Genomic DNA, 16,735 nt, shown 5'->3' with positions numbered 1-16,735 from the left:
TGCTGGGGCCAGTCACTCACCTTCCCTCACACCCTCCATCCAAAGGATGTTAACGTGCTCCCTAGACACTGCTAACCCCTGTGACTTGCCCAGGCTCATGCAGTGAGAATCCAAGAGACCCTGCTCCAAAGCCAACCCTAACCATGTCATGGGGTTGTGCCTGTGATCCCTGGACCTCTCCCTTCCCTGCTGGTACAGCTGCAGGTTACAGAAAAGCTACCAGAAATACACTGCAGAGTAAGCACTTGTGTGTGGAGGTGCCTCCCTCTCTGGAGCTGGATTCAGAGCGCACCCCCATACCTGTGCTAGTGAGGGCGGGCAAGGGAATGTGTGAAGTGCTCCGTGTGGCCTACACTAACAGCTCAACTTATCTGAGGCCATCAGGAGCTCAGAAGCTGATTTTTGGCTCCCGCCCTCCAGTAAGAACTCTTGGCCTCTGAGGCCAGGGCTAGATGCAGAATTAGCCCCGATTTCAGCCAGCCAGATGGCAGCGCCGATGTAGCAAAGGAAAGCTAGGATCTGCACCAGTAATACTCAGCCTGGCTGCAGGAAGGGCAACCGCTGGCTTCACCAGCTAGACTAAGGGTCTGTACTGGGGCAGCTACAGCCAGGAGTGGAATCGGGCTAATTCCAAGTGTAGAGACGGTCCAAGTGAAGCACAGACGTCAGCTGCTGTAAAGTTAGCACCCCTACAGCAGCTCGGGCCAGAGGCTCTGGGAGTTCGTATCCTGAAAAGGGAGAGATTTGGTCTTCTGAAATCAAGAACAATAATAAGCTGATTTCCACCGCCGCCAATGGTAGCAGAAGTGCAGCTTGTCTGCTGATTGGGGGCCTAAAACTCACTGAGCGCTGTAAGTCTCTTTGCCAGGTGACAGCTCTTCTCAGAGCTACCGGGAAGTGAAGAGGGAATTGTGTCTTGAAGCGAAAATCTCTTTACGGGTTTGCCTCTGTTTGTTTTATCTGGGTTTTTAAAAGTTTGTTGTGTGTGTGTGTGGGGGGGTGATTGGTCCCCCCCCATTTGAAGGGGAGTTGATCAGACACTGTAAAGGGGGCTCTTCCCTCCATTCCTACCCTCTGCATCCAGTTCATCCCGACTTGTTGCAGCACGTCTGTGCAGGGAGCCAGCTGGTGCAGAACAGCTCCTCTAGCTCCTGGTGAATTTTTGGGATCCCTGAGCAAACCTGCCTGTTCCAGCATGTTGGAATAAGCCTCCCTCCCCTCCCCCACCAAAAAAAAAATCCCCAAATCTTCGCTGAGGAGCGTCTCAGCCCAGGCTGATGTGGGTACGGCGGCGGGAGCTGATCAGGTATCCCTGCTGAGCTGTGTGCGTAGGGGAGGGTCATACAGGCGTCTAGCAGATGCCAGGGATGGGAGGGGGATGGGAAGGGGATGAGTTTTTGTCTCCTAACTCCCGAACCCAATGTGAATGCAAGCCATGGGTTTAGCGTCTAGGAATGGCACATAAAGCTCCTGTCCCACACGCCGGCACAGACCCCTGTGCAGCCAGGCTGCATTTAGTCAGGTTGGGGCGGGGAGGGGGGGAGCGGAGGATTATTGGAAAAGGAAATTTTGTTGCTTTTCCCTCCATGGAGGGGTCAGGGAGACATCAGCCAGCGGGCAGCTGTCTCTGCAGTCTCAGCTCCGCCTCATACCTGTGCAGCCCCAGTGACTTGCTGGACCCAGCCCTCAGGGCTATCCGGTTGCAGGCGTATAAGTTATAAAGGCAGAATGTGGCTTTTGGCCATTGCTCTCCCCAGGGTGTGTGTGTGTGGGTGGGGGGGGAGGCGTTACCCTTCCTCCTTTACATGCTTATCATTTTCATTGAGTTGCCCCCAAACATTTTCCCCAGCAACCCGCCACGTGTTCTGCGTGAAAACCAGGCGTGCTGGCCAGAGGCACATGCATGGCCTGGCTCTCTGGCGCAGCCAAGGTGCGGAAAGGCAGATGAAGATGGGAGCAGTGGAGGAACAGGGCTGCAGACCAGATGACCTCAGCCAAGAGACATTTCTAAGAAGTGGGACATGCAGGTTACAATCTGCCTTGGTGTGGGGCAAGGAGGCACTTAGCCTGAGGGCCCCAATGCACACCCACACCCCGGGCCTGGATAAATTGCATTGCTAGTGCTTTGGGGCAGGGAGCGTCTCACTCACCTCACGCAAGGGGGGGCCTCATTCTGATTGGGGCCCTTTGGTGCTGTAATATAAATAAATAAATAAAGGAGCCAGTCCTATGTGTGGGTTTTCTGGCGCTCTAAGAGCCATGCTGGTCTGAACAGCGGTGCCTGGCGCCCACAGTGTGGGGCACCCTGGAATGGAGACATGGTGCCTGCACCGCAAAGCTCCATGAACTCAGTGTCTCCAGCTGCTGTGACACGCCTGATGCCGCAATTCATCCCGTCCCCGACCGCCCTTTGCCCGCGCCAAGGGATGTGCCCTTAAGCCCAGCTCTCCCTGCTCTTTTCCAGTACTCACCGCTGCTGAAGAAGCTCTACTGTCAGATCGCCAAGACATGCCCCATCCAGATCAAACTGTCCACGCCGCCCCCGCCAGGCACCGTCATCCGGGCCATGCCCGTCTACAAGAAGGCAGAGCACGTGACCGAGGTGGTGAAGCGCTGCCCCAACCATGAGCTAGGACGCGACTTTAATGATGGTGAGAGCTGGTCTCCTCCCCTCAAATAGCGGGTCAGTGTCTCCGTCATCCGCCTCCCAGGTGGGGACAATGATTCTGTTTGAACCTGTCTCATGCTGATAACCTGTATCCCAGAGCTTCCCCATGACCAAGACTTGCACTAGACAATGAACAGGGCCACGCGACCCCTGACAGGTGGGGTTCAAGGCCCTCCATTTTCACTCCTGTATACAGGAGTCTTTCCCCCTCTCCCCTTTCACTCTGAGAACCAAAAAGCTGCCTGTGAAGCTCAGATGAAACCACCATGTTTTGCCTGATGTGTGCTGGGAACCATCGCTCCTGGCAGCCCCAGGACTGAACTGATGGCAGGTGAGACGGCTCAGGCAGTGCTTCCAGGGCTTGTTAACTCTGCCTCTGCTCAGACCTGATCTAAGTGCTCCATCCACTCTGTGCCAGGACAGCATCATCCTTTACCTTACCTCTCCCTGTGCTGCCTGTCCTCTTGGGCCCCTCTGCCGGTGGAGACAGGACACGTGCCCTAGGCAAATTATTTCGAGGTCTGATCTGCTTGCCTGTTAGATATTTTTCACCTACTAGCTAAGCTACAAGTTCCTCAAGTTGCTGCTTGTGACTCTCGGATAGAATTTTCAAAAGTGCCCAAGTTCCAAATCCCCAAAGGCATTTAGGCACCTAACATCCATTTATTTCACTGGAAGTAAGGAGCCTAAATGCCTTTGAGCATCTGGACCTAAGTGACTTGGGAGCCTAAGTCCCCTGTACATCAATGGAGCAGAGCTGCTTAAGTGCTTTTGAAAATGTTATCCACTGATCTCATCTCCCTTAAAGACATTCAGAGGAAGAACGGCAGGGAGCCTGGACTCAGTTTGGCTCCAGCCGGCACCCTGAGCTCCTCACTAAACTCCATCTAGAGAAGACAAAAGGATCAAAGCCCGAAGTGTTGCTTGTGAGATTCCTGCTGTTACACATAATGTTCTGCTCCCAGCAGAACCCTTTGCCTGCTGAAAATGCAGCCCAGCCCAGTCCAATGCAGCAGGAAAAAATGGGGCTAGGGGTTTTGAAAGGGGTTAGGTAGTTAGGGGGTCCCCGCCTCTCACTGCAGGACTGGCCTGACGTGCCTCTGTTTACGTGGGGCCCTGCTCGCCGGTCAGCAGGAATGAGCAGGTGTGAAGCAGAGCCAAAGGATTCTTCAGGCCAGGCAATTGTCCCCAAGTTCACCGGCACGGTCAGAACCAGACATTCAAGTCTCCCTGGCTCGGGCCTGCCTAGGGCCCCCTTTCCACAGAGCCACGTCCTGGCAGCCCAGCCCAGGGAAGGGAGTGATGCATGCGGCCACAAAATCAGCCTTGGAGACGCTTAGATGAAGAAAGCATCGAAACGCCCAAACAAACAGTGGCTGTGAACGCAAACCTTCCTGTGCCGCCTGAGGCGACCTTTGCACAGGTCATTGGAGGCACTGCCCCACCGAAGCGAAGCTGCAGCAGGACCTCTGCAAATAAACTGCGCAGAGGTTGCCATTGGGAAGGCTTGGAGCCCACAGGGCTGCTTCGGGATTCTCCTGTCTTGCAGATGCCCAGGGTTTCTCAGTCTCAGAGGATGAGGGACAGCGGCCTGGCATGGGCGTCTTGCTAGGTGTTTGTACTTGCCTACTGTGATGGGGACCAGTCCTGATTTGGTTCGGGCCCACCTGGAACACCCAGTAAACTCAGAGGCAGATGAAAGTAAAAGTCAGCTAAACAAATTCTTTGGCTCCTCAGGAGAGTGTCAGGTTTAGGTTGAATGCCACGTTGGGTGGAATTTTCAGGTCAGGTTTTATGTGACCATAACAGCCCCTTTTGGCCCCTTGAGAGCAGGTGGGGCTGAGGGGAAGCTGGAGGGAACAATGTCTACACATGGAAGTTGAACCAGTTTAACTTCCATAGTTTTTTTAAAACCATTTTACCAGAACCATCCTGTACAACACTCTTTCCAGTTTAACTCACTTATTTTGGTTGTGTTTAACCCAATTTCTAATCAGCTTAAGCTAAACTGAAATGCACGTGGTGTAAACCAAAATGTGAGCGTCCACACTGCCTTTTGCCCTGGTTTAACTAAACAGGTTTTATAATCACCCCGTGCAACGTTCTTGGGTCGGCAAGCCCACCGGGAAGGGTCTTATCTCTAACTCTCCATTCTGCCTCTGCAGGCCAGTCCGCTCCAGCCAGCCACTTGATCCGGGTGGAAGGCAACAATCTCTCTCAGTACGTGGACGACCCTGTCACCGGAAGGCAGAGTGTAATGGTGCCATATGAGCCACCACAGGTATTCTCTTTGCTTGAAGAGGATTAGAGGTGCTGCGGGGATGGGCCAGGAGAGAGGGTGAAAATAGGGATAGTAGTTTTCTTAAATAAAGTTATAGCTGCCCCACTAGCTCCGACCCTGCAGTGACTCCATTGGCACCGGGGAGCTGAAAGCAGCATCCACCCTGTGGAATTTAGGAGATGAATTGAGATCCCTGCCAAGGCTCCTGATGGCACTGCAGTGTCTGGAGAGTAATATCCCTCTTGCTACAGCCCGGATAGAAGATACATTGTGCCTGTTCTCCTTCCCTTTCTGGATTTGCCAAAGCATCTCACCGTAAAGGGGAATCTTGCTTCAAACCCACTGGGCTCGCAGAGCACTGTGCTGCTTAACAGAAACTTCGGGCCAGCTAGTAACTGCTCGGGGCACAAAAGGCCAATAATGAAATAAAATAAAAATTGTGAGTGGAAAGCTTAGCACGCCCCCTAGGGCACTGTTAAATTAGTGCATTTGTGATGTTGATTTCCAGCTGCAATGTCACACGCCCAGGTCAATGAATATCTAGCAATAAGGTCCCACAAAACCAGCATGATGTGAAAGTAACACAGGCTCTCTGCAGTTACAGTGGCTACGTAATCCCCATTTGAGGGGATATTTCTTTAGAGCAAGGGGCAGAAATTAATTTTCCCTGCCTTCCTCCCTGAATATTCCCCCAACACCCCCCCCACACACACACTGGTTTGTGAGCTGAGACATGCTCTTTGCACCTGTCTGGCTGCAGCCCTTTGCTGCAGTGACTGAGGTCTGCCACCATCTCCCCTGGGCTTTTAACACCCCCCTCTACTAACCCCGCCCCCCCCACATGATGTCATTTCCTCTCTTTTGGGCAGGTTGGGACTGAGTTCACCACCATTCTGTACAATTTCATGTGCAACAGCAGCTGCGTGGGAGGGATGAACAGGCGACCCATCCTCATCATTATAACCCTGGAGACAAGAGAGTGAGTCATTCTTATGGTACCTGTGCTGCAAAGGACAGACATCTCCCCTCCCCTTCGCACGCCTGAGCCTGGCTCTCCTGGGGCCTCCAGGACAGGTTACGAGCTGAACTTTAGCTGGGTAAATAGCTGGAGAGAGGCCCACCCAGTTCACATCTAGGGTTGGGGAGAGCCTCAGCAGGGAAACAGAGGAGTTAGCAAAACCCCCGATTGATTTGCAAGAGCCCTGGAGGAGAAGGCAGCCCATAAAGTTCTGGAAGCAGCAGCCCAAGGCAAACTCCTGGCCAAGCATCTTTGGCATGGAGAGTCCAAAGCACAGCGAAGAGACGGGGAAGTGGCATTCCCTGACGGGGAAGTTAGTGACTACGAAGAGCCTTAGAGGGTGGGTGTGTGGGGAAGGTGGGTGTGCACAGGGGCCTAGGCTGCTCCCCCTGCACACCTTTCACAGCCTGAAAAAACTCTTGCTGCCTCCCGTCTCCCGGGTGTAACTGTATTAGCCCTTTGCCAATCAGAGATGAAAGGCCACCTGGGGGGAAATTCACCCCCAGCAAAAGGGACCTGCACAAGAGCCCGTGCATCACCGTGAGACCTTACGTGGAACACAGCACCTTGTGTGCTGCGTCAGGCCTGGTGTCTACATACAGCAGCCTTGGGCGTCTGAGCTCAGCAAATTCCTGCAGAGAGCCCTTGTTAGGTGCTCACCGGAGGGGAATTCCTTATCCTGAACTCTTGGGGGGGGTCGTCTTTTTAGTATTTTCTGGAGTGTTTAAAAGCTTTTTGAATAATTGATCAAGGGACAGAAACCCAGCCCCATAGAGAATGAGGTTTAGTCTGATTAGTTCCCTAAAAAAATAAATACTTTGGGGTTTTTACTCTGCTCCCCAGTGGCCAAGTACTGGGGAGAAGATCGTTTGAAGGGCGGATCTGCGCCTGTCCCGGCCGAGATCGGAAAGCCGACGAAGATCATTACCGAGAGCAGCAAGCCCTGAACGAAAATGCAGCTAAAAATGGCAACATCAACAAGCGCAGTGAGTCCTCCTCTCGGGAAAGGGGGACCCTCAACTCCGAGTGAGACCCCCAGCTCTGCACTGCCTAGCACTGCTGAGCTGGTGCTGTCCAGGGCATGGCCCATGCTCCCGGGGGCAGCAGCAACAGACACTCTGAACTACGGAACTTGGGTGGTGAAGTTTAGATGAAGAGCAATACTCTGATCCAAACTTCGTTGCTCAAATCCAGCTGTCGTCAGATATAAGCCTTGCAGTCAGAAAAACAGAGTGGCATTATTGTGCAGGTGCTTCACTGGCCAGATCTATTTGTTCATCATCATCATCGTCGTCGTCATTAGGCAAATGTTTGTTAGTGCTAAGATAGTTAAAAAACTAACATGGTCCATAAGCTTATCTTCTGCAGGCATCAGAAAGGAATTCTTTGCCCCCTCTCTTCCCATCCAGCATTGGTCAGTGGGGAGTTTTTGCTGTACTTTGAAGCCTTGCTCCTCCCAGAGATAGGTTAGCAGCAGGCAAAACCTCTGTTGAGTGTAGGGCAGGGGGCTGAAGTGGGAGGCAGAGGAAAAGAATTTTCTGTGTAAGCATATTATATTTCATCACTAGCCCCCCCCCCTCCAATAATTGGGCACATGCTCAGCTAAGCCTTCTCAGGGAAGTTATTTAACGGTTTGCAGTAAAACCTTACAGAAGGATCCTGGTGATTTATCTGCTCATGCACAAGAGCTTCTCACTCGCCCTCTATCACAATGGTGATAACTCATCTTTTAGTCACCTGTCAAGTGGGTGAATTTAATGATCTATATTGATCTTCCTCAACTTTAACAAAGCAAATTACTCCAAAGGGCCTAGGGCCATGCAGCGATGCCCTCTTTCTCCCTTGGGAGCTGAGTCATAGTTAGGTTTGTGCAGTAAGGTTTGCATTGCCCAGGAATGGGCTTGGTAGTCAGGGAAGCCCTGTTTTTCCCTGCTCCTGGGTTCTGGCTTTCGTTCAGCAGGGCCCGTTAGCAGCTGCCTGCCCTGCTAGGAGCTATTGCATTTATCTAACATGGGTCCCGTTCTAACGTCATGGAAGAACTAGAGAGTGGCCGCTTAGATGATCACATTTAACTTGATTTTCCCGTAATACTGTTTCCCATCTCCTTCCTCAGCTTTCAAACAGAGCCCCCCGGGGATTCCAGCACTAGGGGCTGGCGTTAAGAAAAGGCGGCACGGGGAAGAGGAAATGTATTATGTCCCAGTAAGTATCAAATCTTCTGCTGCATGTAGTGTCTGCGCCTTGCTCTGGGAATGCAGTGCCGCTGGCCCCTGGATAGGATGTGGGGGAGCAGCTCCCAGAATTCAAAGGGCAATGAAGTGATATGTTACCTAGCTGAAAGGATGAGCCCTCCCCAGACTGGAATTCCCAGCAGTACACAGCACTGAATTGCTTTGCGTGGCTGGCGCTTACAGGCCTGATGAGTCCTTACAGAGGGCAGGCAGGGTGCAAGGAGCAAGACCGATGGGGCTAAGACTGGGCACAGTGAAGAACAGGGTGGGAGCAAGTCTGCAACAAACGCTAAGCACCAAGCAGCAGGAGCGGAGATCCAGAATCATGCACTGGAATTGCCTGCTCCAAAACAAGGCTGCAAGTCACCTTCCTGTTCCCACTGTGGCAAGAGGGAATTTGGCCTGGTGTGCCTTCAGCACCGCTCCCACAGCCAGGGACTTGGCTATCCCATCTTCCTGCTGCTAGGGGAGGGGACATGTTATCAGACCCCACGCTGCTCCTGCAGGAAGGGGACTAGAGGAGACCATGAGTTGCAACTGAATTTCTTGAGGATGGCTCTCCTAGAAGCATGGAACCCCAGGCAGCTGCTTGCCTTGCTTGTGCTTAAGGCTATCCTCACATTGTCTCTTGAGTGGGCTGGGTAAAGGAGGGGGAAGGTGGGACTGGCTTTGTGAGAGGGTCCTCAGCAAACCTGACAAGGCAAGTCAGACCGAAGTACAGGCTTGCCTTGGTCCCTGATTCAGGTTCGTGGCCGGGAGAATTTTGAGATCCTCATGAAGATAAAGGAAAGTCTGGAGCTGGTGGAGTTAGTCCCGCAGCAGCTAGTTGACTCCTATCGGCAACAGCAGCAGCAACTCCTGCAGAGGCAGTAAGTACCATGACCGTATTGTCCACTGTCCCCACAAGGGGTCTCCAGAGATACGTCAAATTAACCGTAAGACATAACAGGGATCCAGGAAGCTGGCCTGACCACCCTTAGGGTTCGCACAGGGCGGTGGAGATGGAAGCTGTGTAAATGCTATGTATTAGGATGCCCTTAAGGGCCCTGCTACTAAGGTGAAGCCAGCTGTTCTGCATCCCATGCACATTCCAGACAGACAGGTACAGAGTCGGTTTCCCCAATAGGGGTGCGGCACGATCTGCACTAGTGCAATGTGCCCAACCTTAAACCAGCGTCAGTCGCGTCTGGAGCAGGGTTTTGCACTGGTGCAGCTATGTGCTGGCTAAAACCTCAGTACGGACACGGCCGAGGTGGGAGTCTGGCGACACCCAGGAGGGAGTCCCTAGAGAGGTTTGATTTGCTCAGTCTCCACTAGGGTCTAACTGACTGTGCCACTCTTCCCGAGCAGGAGTCACCTGCAGTCCCCTTCCTCCTACGGGCCCGTCCTTTCGCCAATGAACAAAGTACACGGAGGAGGGATCAACAAACTGCCATCTGTCAACCAGCTGGTGGGGCAGCCACCGCAGCACAACTCCAGCTCCGGGCCCAACCTGGGCCCAATGGGTAAGGCACCCGCACTGCCACGGGCTCTGCAATCACCAAGGGCTAAGAAGCCAGCCAGACAGCAGCCTCACTCAGCTAAACAATACATAAAGCAGTGCAAAGCTCCCTACGCCGAGCTCCAAATTCCTCCTCCTCCCCCTCTCCCATGCCAAGCAGAGTAGGTTACCATGGTCTTGGTCATTAGTCGCTTATGCAGCTACATTGCTTGGAACAACTCACCATGCCAGTAGCTGGGAGAGCCCTGCCCAAGCCAGGCTGCCCGGATCCACGTTGTAGCCGCTGTCTGCAAAGGTTGCCCCTGAATCTGTGGATTGTGGGGGTGGAACCTCCAGCTTCTTCACCTCTCCTCCACCCGACGGGTGAATTCGCAGGGAATCCTGCCAGTTAACACTCAGGGGCTCTGGTCCCTGAGGTGGGTTATTCCTGCAGAGTGGAGAATAGGGCTCTGTGCTTGGGAGAGGACAGTTGTAGCTTCTTTGAGTTAAGTTAAATCAAAAACTTTTCAGTGGTTCTCCCCTGGATGCTCTGGGCACAGCCCATGAGATGGAAACTCTTTTACTTTTTCTTGTGCTTAGGACCTGGAATGTTGAACAGCCACCCCATGCAATCCAACGGAGACATGAACGGAGGCCACTCCTCCCAGGCCATGGTCTCAGGTTCACACTGCACTCCTCCTCCACCCTACAACCCTGACCCCAGCCTCGTCAGGTAGGGACGGCACCGGACCTGTGGTGTGTTGTAGTTGTTGTTTCATGCTCTTTTCCTTTACTCTAACCTTCAAAAATATGTTTAGCAACTGGTCAACTGGTCACTAGTTCCAACTGAGAAATCACTGCTCATGAAACCAGAGTGTGTTCTCACCACTCTTCACTTCAGAAATTGTCCTCGCCAGCCAATTGCTGGTTAGAAACACAAATCACCTGCAAAGATTTTTGGCTTATTCACTTTCACTAAGTTCATTCAAAACTTGATCCCTTTAGCAGACTGATACAAAAAGGCACCTTGCCCTGCATGTCAAACACTGGCATATAACTTTGCAGCTCTTCCTTCTTCCCCCTTTTGGACCAATGGTGACTGGAAATTGCAGTAGAGGATTTATATCCATACGTTATCAGGTCTGTAGTCCGTGATTTGATGTCCTTCTCAAAGAATTGATACATCAGATGTTTTCCCAGATGGTCTACCAGAATCACGGAGTAGCACAATCAGTGCTAGCATTTTGTAGCTGCAGCCAAGCACTCTACATAAAATATTCCAGCACCAAATGTTATATTGCAAAGATTAATTGTTGCTGACCAAATCACTTAGGGCCAAATTCCACAACCCTTCCTCAGTCAAATTGCTCAAAGGGAAAAATTAATCCCTGGAGTAATTCCATATAAGTCATTTAACTGAGACCATTGAAGACTGCTGAAGCCAGTGGAATTGTTAGGATGAATCTGATCCCATGAGCTTTACCTCTCCAACATTAATGCCAAATTAGTTCACGCTTTTCAGCCCCAAGAAAACTCTGACCAGGAGTTTTGAGGATCCCTGAAATGGGTTGTTGCTAGGCTTCCAATTTCTTTCATCCCATAATACCATAGTAGCATGAGAAGAGTTGCCAAGCCTTCAGACGAAATGTCCCCGTACCCTCACATGAATTCAAAAGTGCTTTGCCACAGTGGTGACACTTGAGAACACAGCATATATACCTGACAAGTTAATGTCACTTTATTTTCAAATTCTTTCTGCAGTTTTTTAACAGGCTTGGGGTGTCCAAACTGCATCGACTATTTCACCTCACAAGGGTTACAGAATATTTACCACCTGCAGAATCTAACCATAGAGGTAAATGCTTTGGGAAGATCTCTTCTTATCACTTGTTTCTACCCGTTGTTGCTCTTAAAACAAGGACAACCAAATAAAAGAAATAAATGTGCACCTACCTATCATACATATAGTCCCCATGTTTTATGTTTCCCAATTATGCATTCTTTCTAGTCCTATAGGTTTAGAACAATAGTGCAATCCTTAAAAGAAACTAATATTCTCTACTGTTGATTTTTCCAGGCTGTAGAATGCAAGGCCTAGCAGAGATCTGAATTAAGAAAGAAATGCAGACAAAAACAAAAATGAAAAAGAATTCAGGTTCAATCATTCTCCTCATGTGCACATCTAAAATAAAGCCAAAGATACAGAAATCAGATTTGGAATTGATTTTCACTAAATATGTCTCATCCCTCAGCAACTGACCCTAAGCCCATTGAGTGATTCCCATATCACTTCGATGAGCTTTAGCTCAGATCCGCAGGCCCCAACTTCTTCCCTTGCAAATCAGGAGTAACTGCACTGGCCAAATAGAGTCACATTAGCAAAAAAACAGAACAAACAAGGTCAGAATCAGGCTTTTTGTATTTAGTGATTTTTTGTTTCAACCCCAGAACCTGATATTGTGGGCTGGTCAAGAGCTGTAATTTTTTTTTAAATTGATATATTACATGGGAAATGCTCTAACTTGTGTCTAAACCCCTTGCCTCTGGGTGTGGGGAGTTTTATTGTAGCTATTTCTTGGTTGAAGGACAATCTCTTGGGAGAGGAGGAGCCAACTTTGCATGAAATTCACCTGCCTTTGGTGCTGATGAAAATTGTAAGGTCATCCAGCAGTCTCGACATCAATGAGGCAAGGGGCTCCCTGAGCCCAGTAATGTAACCAGCATACACATAATTAACACTTCATCTATGACAGACCCAAATAAATCCCAAACCTAGTATTTTGACCAGGACAAAACTCTTATCCTGATCCCATCTCATTCTTAAGATATTTGCTGTATGCCCTCCTAGTCTGGCAGCTAGGAACCAATCAAGAACACAGATGGTATAATTATTGAAGACACAATGATTTTTCATTGGTAGCTGGGGCCAGTTGCATAGTCTTAGATTAGTTTTGAAACATTTTAATAACTAACCCTGTAAGTGATTTTTTTTTAATCTGCCAAAAAGCACATGTATGGCATGGTCAAAACCGATTGCTGGGTTGTGTGTCTGAGTTGACATTTTTAACCCCTAATTACATACTTACTTCCTATGGAATTAATGCTCACGAGTGAGTCTGTGTGTTTGGAGTTAATGTGGACCTCTAGCAGCAATTCAATACATCTGAAATACAAACCACTTGTATTTTTTCTGATGCAGCCTCTGGCACGTATGATACAATCCTGAAGTTTTTATGCTTCTGGTTAACATTAGGACCATAGCACTTAATGTCTGTGATGAATAACGTCAGTTAGTGCACATGATGCCACAGGTTAATGCACAAGAATCCCGTGACACTTCCTGTCGGTAGAGCAGAGAAACAGCAGCCATCCAGAGCCGATCATGCTCCCCAAGGCAACCTTTGCCCATCCCGTCAGCATTTGTGACCTGGCGTTTTAGTTCAAGGCTTAATCCGGGTTATCAGGGGAGAGAGAAATGATTGCAGGCAAACTGGGATGATGGTTTCCTCTTTATTTCAGTAAATCAAATGACCCGACACCTCACATGGTGCTCTGCAACCTGCACAATGAAGAGGGGTCAACCTCACACTGTCCGTTTTGTTAATTAGATTAATTTAAAGCAAAGGAATTCTCTTTTCCTTACAAAATGATATGGTGTACGACCCAAAGCCGGGATCGTCTCATGGTTTGACTATGTGGCTATACCCACACACTGATCGACACATTTAATGGTCCGGGGGTTTGCCCCTGTCTTGACTGTGCTATTTAGCAAATGGCTATTATTGAAGAGACCAACCTTAGTGATGTTGTTGTTCTAGGATCTCGGAGCACTGAAGATCCCAGAGCAGTACAGGATGATTATCTGGAGAGGCCTTCAGGAACTCAAACAGAGCCATGACTATGGAGCCCAGCAGCTTATCCGCTCCAGCAGTAATGCCTCCACCATTTCCATTGGCAGTTCTGGGGAGCTGCAACGGCAGCGCGTCATGGAGGCGGTGCATTTCCGTGTGCGTCACACCATCACTATCCCTAACCGCAGCGGGGCTGATGAGTGGGCGGACTTTGGCTTTGACCTGCCGGACTGCAAATCCCGCAAACAGTCCATAAAAGAAGAGTTCACAGAGGGAGAGATCAACTGAAGGTCTCCAGCAGTGTGGCAGCAAGAGACCAGACACAGAGATTTAAAGGAATAGGGAAAAATCTAGAATCCCAGCATGAAAAATGGCAAAACACTTCCAACTTTGAGTGTCTGGAGAAATATTTTTTAACATGGCTTTACTCAAGAGATGGGAACTCAGAGCTGTGTGAGGACATGGGTCTGGGACATTCCCCAGGAGGAAAATTCCAATGGTTTTATGAGAGTGGTAAAGGGGAGGAAAAAGGGCAGCTGACACAAATCTCTCAATGGGATATAGCGTTTTTTTAGCCTGGTGTGGCAGGGGAATATTCACTTGCCAATGTACAGTGCAACTTTACAATTTGCTGGACCATTTTTGCATCAAACTCTATTGCAATGTAAAAGCAAAACACACACATTTGTCTTTGATTAACTCTAGCCTGCCCCACGTTCCACCCTATCCTTGCTCTGTCTGCTAAGGGATGGCTGAATAATAAAGACCTGTGTCTTGTGAAAAAGTGGTTTAACTCTCAACTGTTCCACTTTCTTTAGGGATATCTGCCATTGACTGATACCCAAGAACAAAAGGACTTGCTTTTCTGATGGACTGCCAAAAAGTATTTGTTTCTTTTGTTTTTTTGTAGAGCATTTGCTGATTCCAGACTGTGTGCATGTATCTAAATGATATTTGTGTATATAGACACATGCTGTATGTACAATATATTCACCGTGCTGTAAGGATAGAGAGATTTATTTTCATGTACCTGTATGCTATAAAAATATTGATAATTTCCCCTAAGACACTACTGTGTCATAATTAAATTAACTTCATGCTCTAGCATGTAAACATACAAAAACCTGATATGTTTCAAGCCTTACTTGTAAAAAATCCATTTTTCCCCATGTGGATTTTTAATACAATTCTGGAGAGACAAATCCATGGGCCCCACTCTTAGGAATTAGAGGATTCTGTATAATTAATTACAATTATTCACCCAAATCTTGCTCAAAGTTACTGATATTGCTAGAAATCAGTTTTTGTAGCACACCATTAATTTTGCCTTAACCATTAACCTGTATGTGTAAAAAAAAAAAAACAAAAAAAAAATTGGATTTCCCAGACTGCTGATAATCATCCCCATCTGGTAAAATAGTGATATTTTCCACATCAGTGAGTGGAAATGGTTTCTTCCTTCCCTACAGTCCCTGTGGATAGGTGTTTTGTTAATTTTCCTCAAGCCTTTTGTTTGTCTGCTGGTTGAACTTAAAAACTCAGCTGGAAACAGTCAAGCATGCAGATGTATTCATCTCCTTGTCTTGTGCAAGTCAGCTGGAAACTCTCTGGGTGAGATTCTGTGAGACCCCTCTAAGAGGCACAGCACAGAATTCACAGCTCAGGCAGAGGAGGGGCTATGGTGGCTTTAAGCCAACTTTGTCCCCTCCCAGTCCTGGGCTACTATATGCCCCATAGTTTAGACAGCCCTGGAGACCTAAATTATGGCAGCTTGGGGCTTTCACACTGTCTGGAATCTCCACAACACTGCAGTCCTGCCTTTGGCATACTCCCTACACTGGGGCTTGCAAGGAGTTCCTTGAAAGAGAGCCTTATGGTTACATTCCACTGTGCTTGCACTGGGGGATTCCTCCCCTGGCCTGAGGTTTTTAGAGTTCCTTTATGCTGCTCAGGGCCTTTTACCGGGCATACAGGGGCCAGAGGTAGGATTTCACCTATGAGCAAGTACAGTGTTCACCTCATAAGATCTACCTTCTCCTCTCAAGCAGGATGGTCACTGTCCTCAGTCTTAGCAGAGGGAGCGCCACAGAGAAACTGAGCTGTACCTCTGCAAGTGCCAGCACAGTAGCACAAGTGTACTTGTCCCTTCCCCATTTCTACGCAGATTCGCCCTTCTCCACTGGCAGCTCAGGAGCTTGGGAAGGCAGGAAACCACTGCTCTGCTCCTTGTGATTACCAGCTCAGTTTCCACTGGCTTTTACCCCAGTCCACCAACCTAAGTGGGCGGAAGCAGCCAGCCCACCATATCTGAAAGCTGTACACTTGTGCACACTGTACTCTTTAGGGATTAGCACTTCAGGGTGTTGCTGAGCTGTGAACATGCGCTTTCTAAGTAGTAGTGAATTAAAGCACTTTAATGCTTTAAGATTTTTTAAATAATCATTCATGTTTTCAATGTTAACTAATGCTTTTTCCAGCAGTATTACTGGATATATTCCAACTCTATTAACTGTATTTTTTGTAATGTTATCTTTTGGAAAATGTGTTATTTTTATAGCTGTGGTTTGTTTTGTTTTTTTTTTTTTTTGTAACACAATAAAACAGACATCTGAAAGACAGTGGCTCTGATAGAAAAGCAACTCCTGACTAGATGGCCCTGGAGGTGATCTGATAGTACTAATGTCCTGATCTACAACTTGGAGAATTACCTTCTGCCTTTCAGAATTGGCCTGAAGTTTGAGCAGGAAATTTGAAGCTCAGTGAGTAGTATGAAGATAAAAACGAGCAAAGGACAAAAGTACTTCCCCAAGCTGAAGTAAAATTAAGATAGGCTTTGAGTGCACTGAGCAAATTGCTTGCAGGATCCCATCATTCAAAAAAAGACATGGCCTTCATCTGTGACTCGGGAACAGCTGTGGATGAATCTTGGTCAGTGCCTACAAAAAGTCTACCTCATTTCTAAAAGCTTTTAGCACACTGGTGCTACTTTCTGCAACATATAAGCAGAGACAATCTGAGATCATACTTAAGGAAGTTACACTTAGGAAAGTATAAGTTTTAGAAGAACTACGGCTGAATCAAACATTCACGTCAAAAAGAAAAAACCCCAACAAAAGAAAAACATTCGCTTTCATTTAATAAGTGGCTATCTTGGTTTAATGGAATTTGGGGGAGAGGGTTATATATAAACTATCTTTCAATAAATG

The 16,735-nt window shown here is 48.7% G+C and overlaps 1 protein-coding gene across 9 annotated transcripts in view; it reads left to right on the top strand.

Moving 5' to 3' along the window:
* TP73 (tumor protein p73) overlaps positions 1-16,143 on the top strand; it is an 89,879-nt gene extending 73,736 nt beyond the window's left edge. For 5 of the 9 annotated variants that reach the window (XM_024104272.3, XM_005298450.5, XM_005298448.4 and 2 more), the window contains exons 5-14: positions 2,465-2,651; positions 4,834-4,949; positions 5,819-5,928; positions 6,811-6,953; positions 8,081-8,169; positions 8,943-9,067; positions 9,549-9,703; positions 10,279-10,411; positions 11,440-11,533; positions 13,497-14,963. In XM_024104272.3, the coding sequence (XP_023960040.2) occupies positions 2,465-2,651; positions 4,834-4,949; positions 5,819-5,928; positions 6,811-6,953; positions 8,081-8,169; positions 8,943-9,067; positions 9,549-9,703; positions 10,279-10,411; positions 11,440-11,533; positions 13,497-13,817 (1,473 nt within the window). In that variant the 3' untranslated portion in view covers positions 13,818-14,963. Of the gene's footprint in view, positions 1-2,464; positions 2,652-4,833; positions 4,950-5,818; positions 5,929-6,810; positions 6,954-8,080; positions 8,170-8,942; positions 9,068-9,548; positions 9,704-10,278; positions 10,435-11,439; positions 11,534-13,496 lie in introns of all 9 variants that reach the window. The other 4 variants (XM_024104273.3, XM_065574934.1, XM_065574935.1 and 1 more) reach the window with 3 other exon arrangements.
* The last annotated feature ends 592 nt before the right edge of the window (positions 16,144-16,735 follow it).

The sequence above is a fragment of the Chrysemys picta genome, chromosome 21 (assembly GCF_011386835.1).
Source record: "Chrysemys picta bellii isolate R12L10 chromosome 21, ASM1138683v2, whole genome shotgun sequence".
Classification (NCBI taxonomy): domain Eukaryota; kingdom Metazoa; phylum Chordata; order Testudines; family Emydidae; genus Chrysemys; species Chrysemys picta.
The sequence above is the reverse complement of the archived record's forward strand: the minus strand, read 5'-3'. Positions and strand labels throughout refer to the sequence as shown.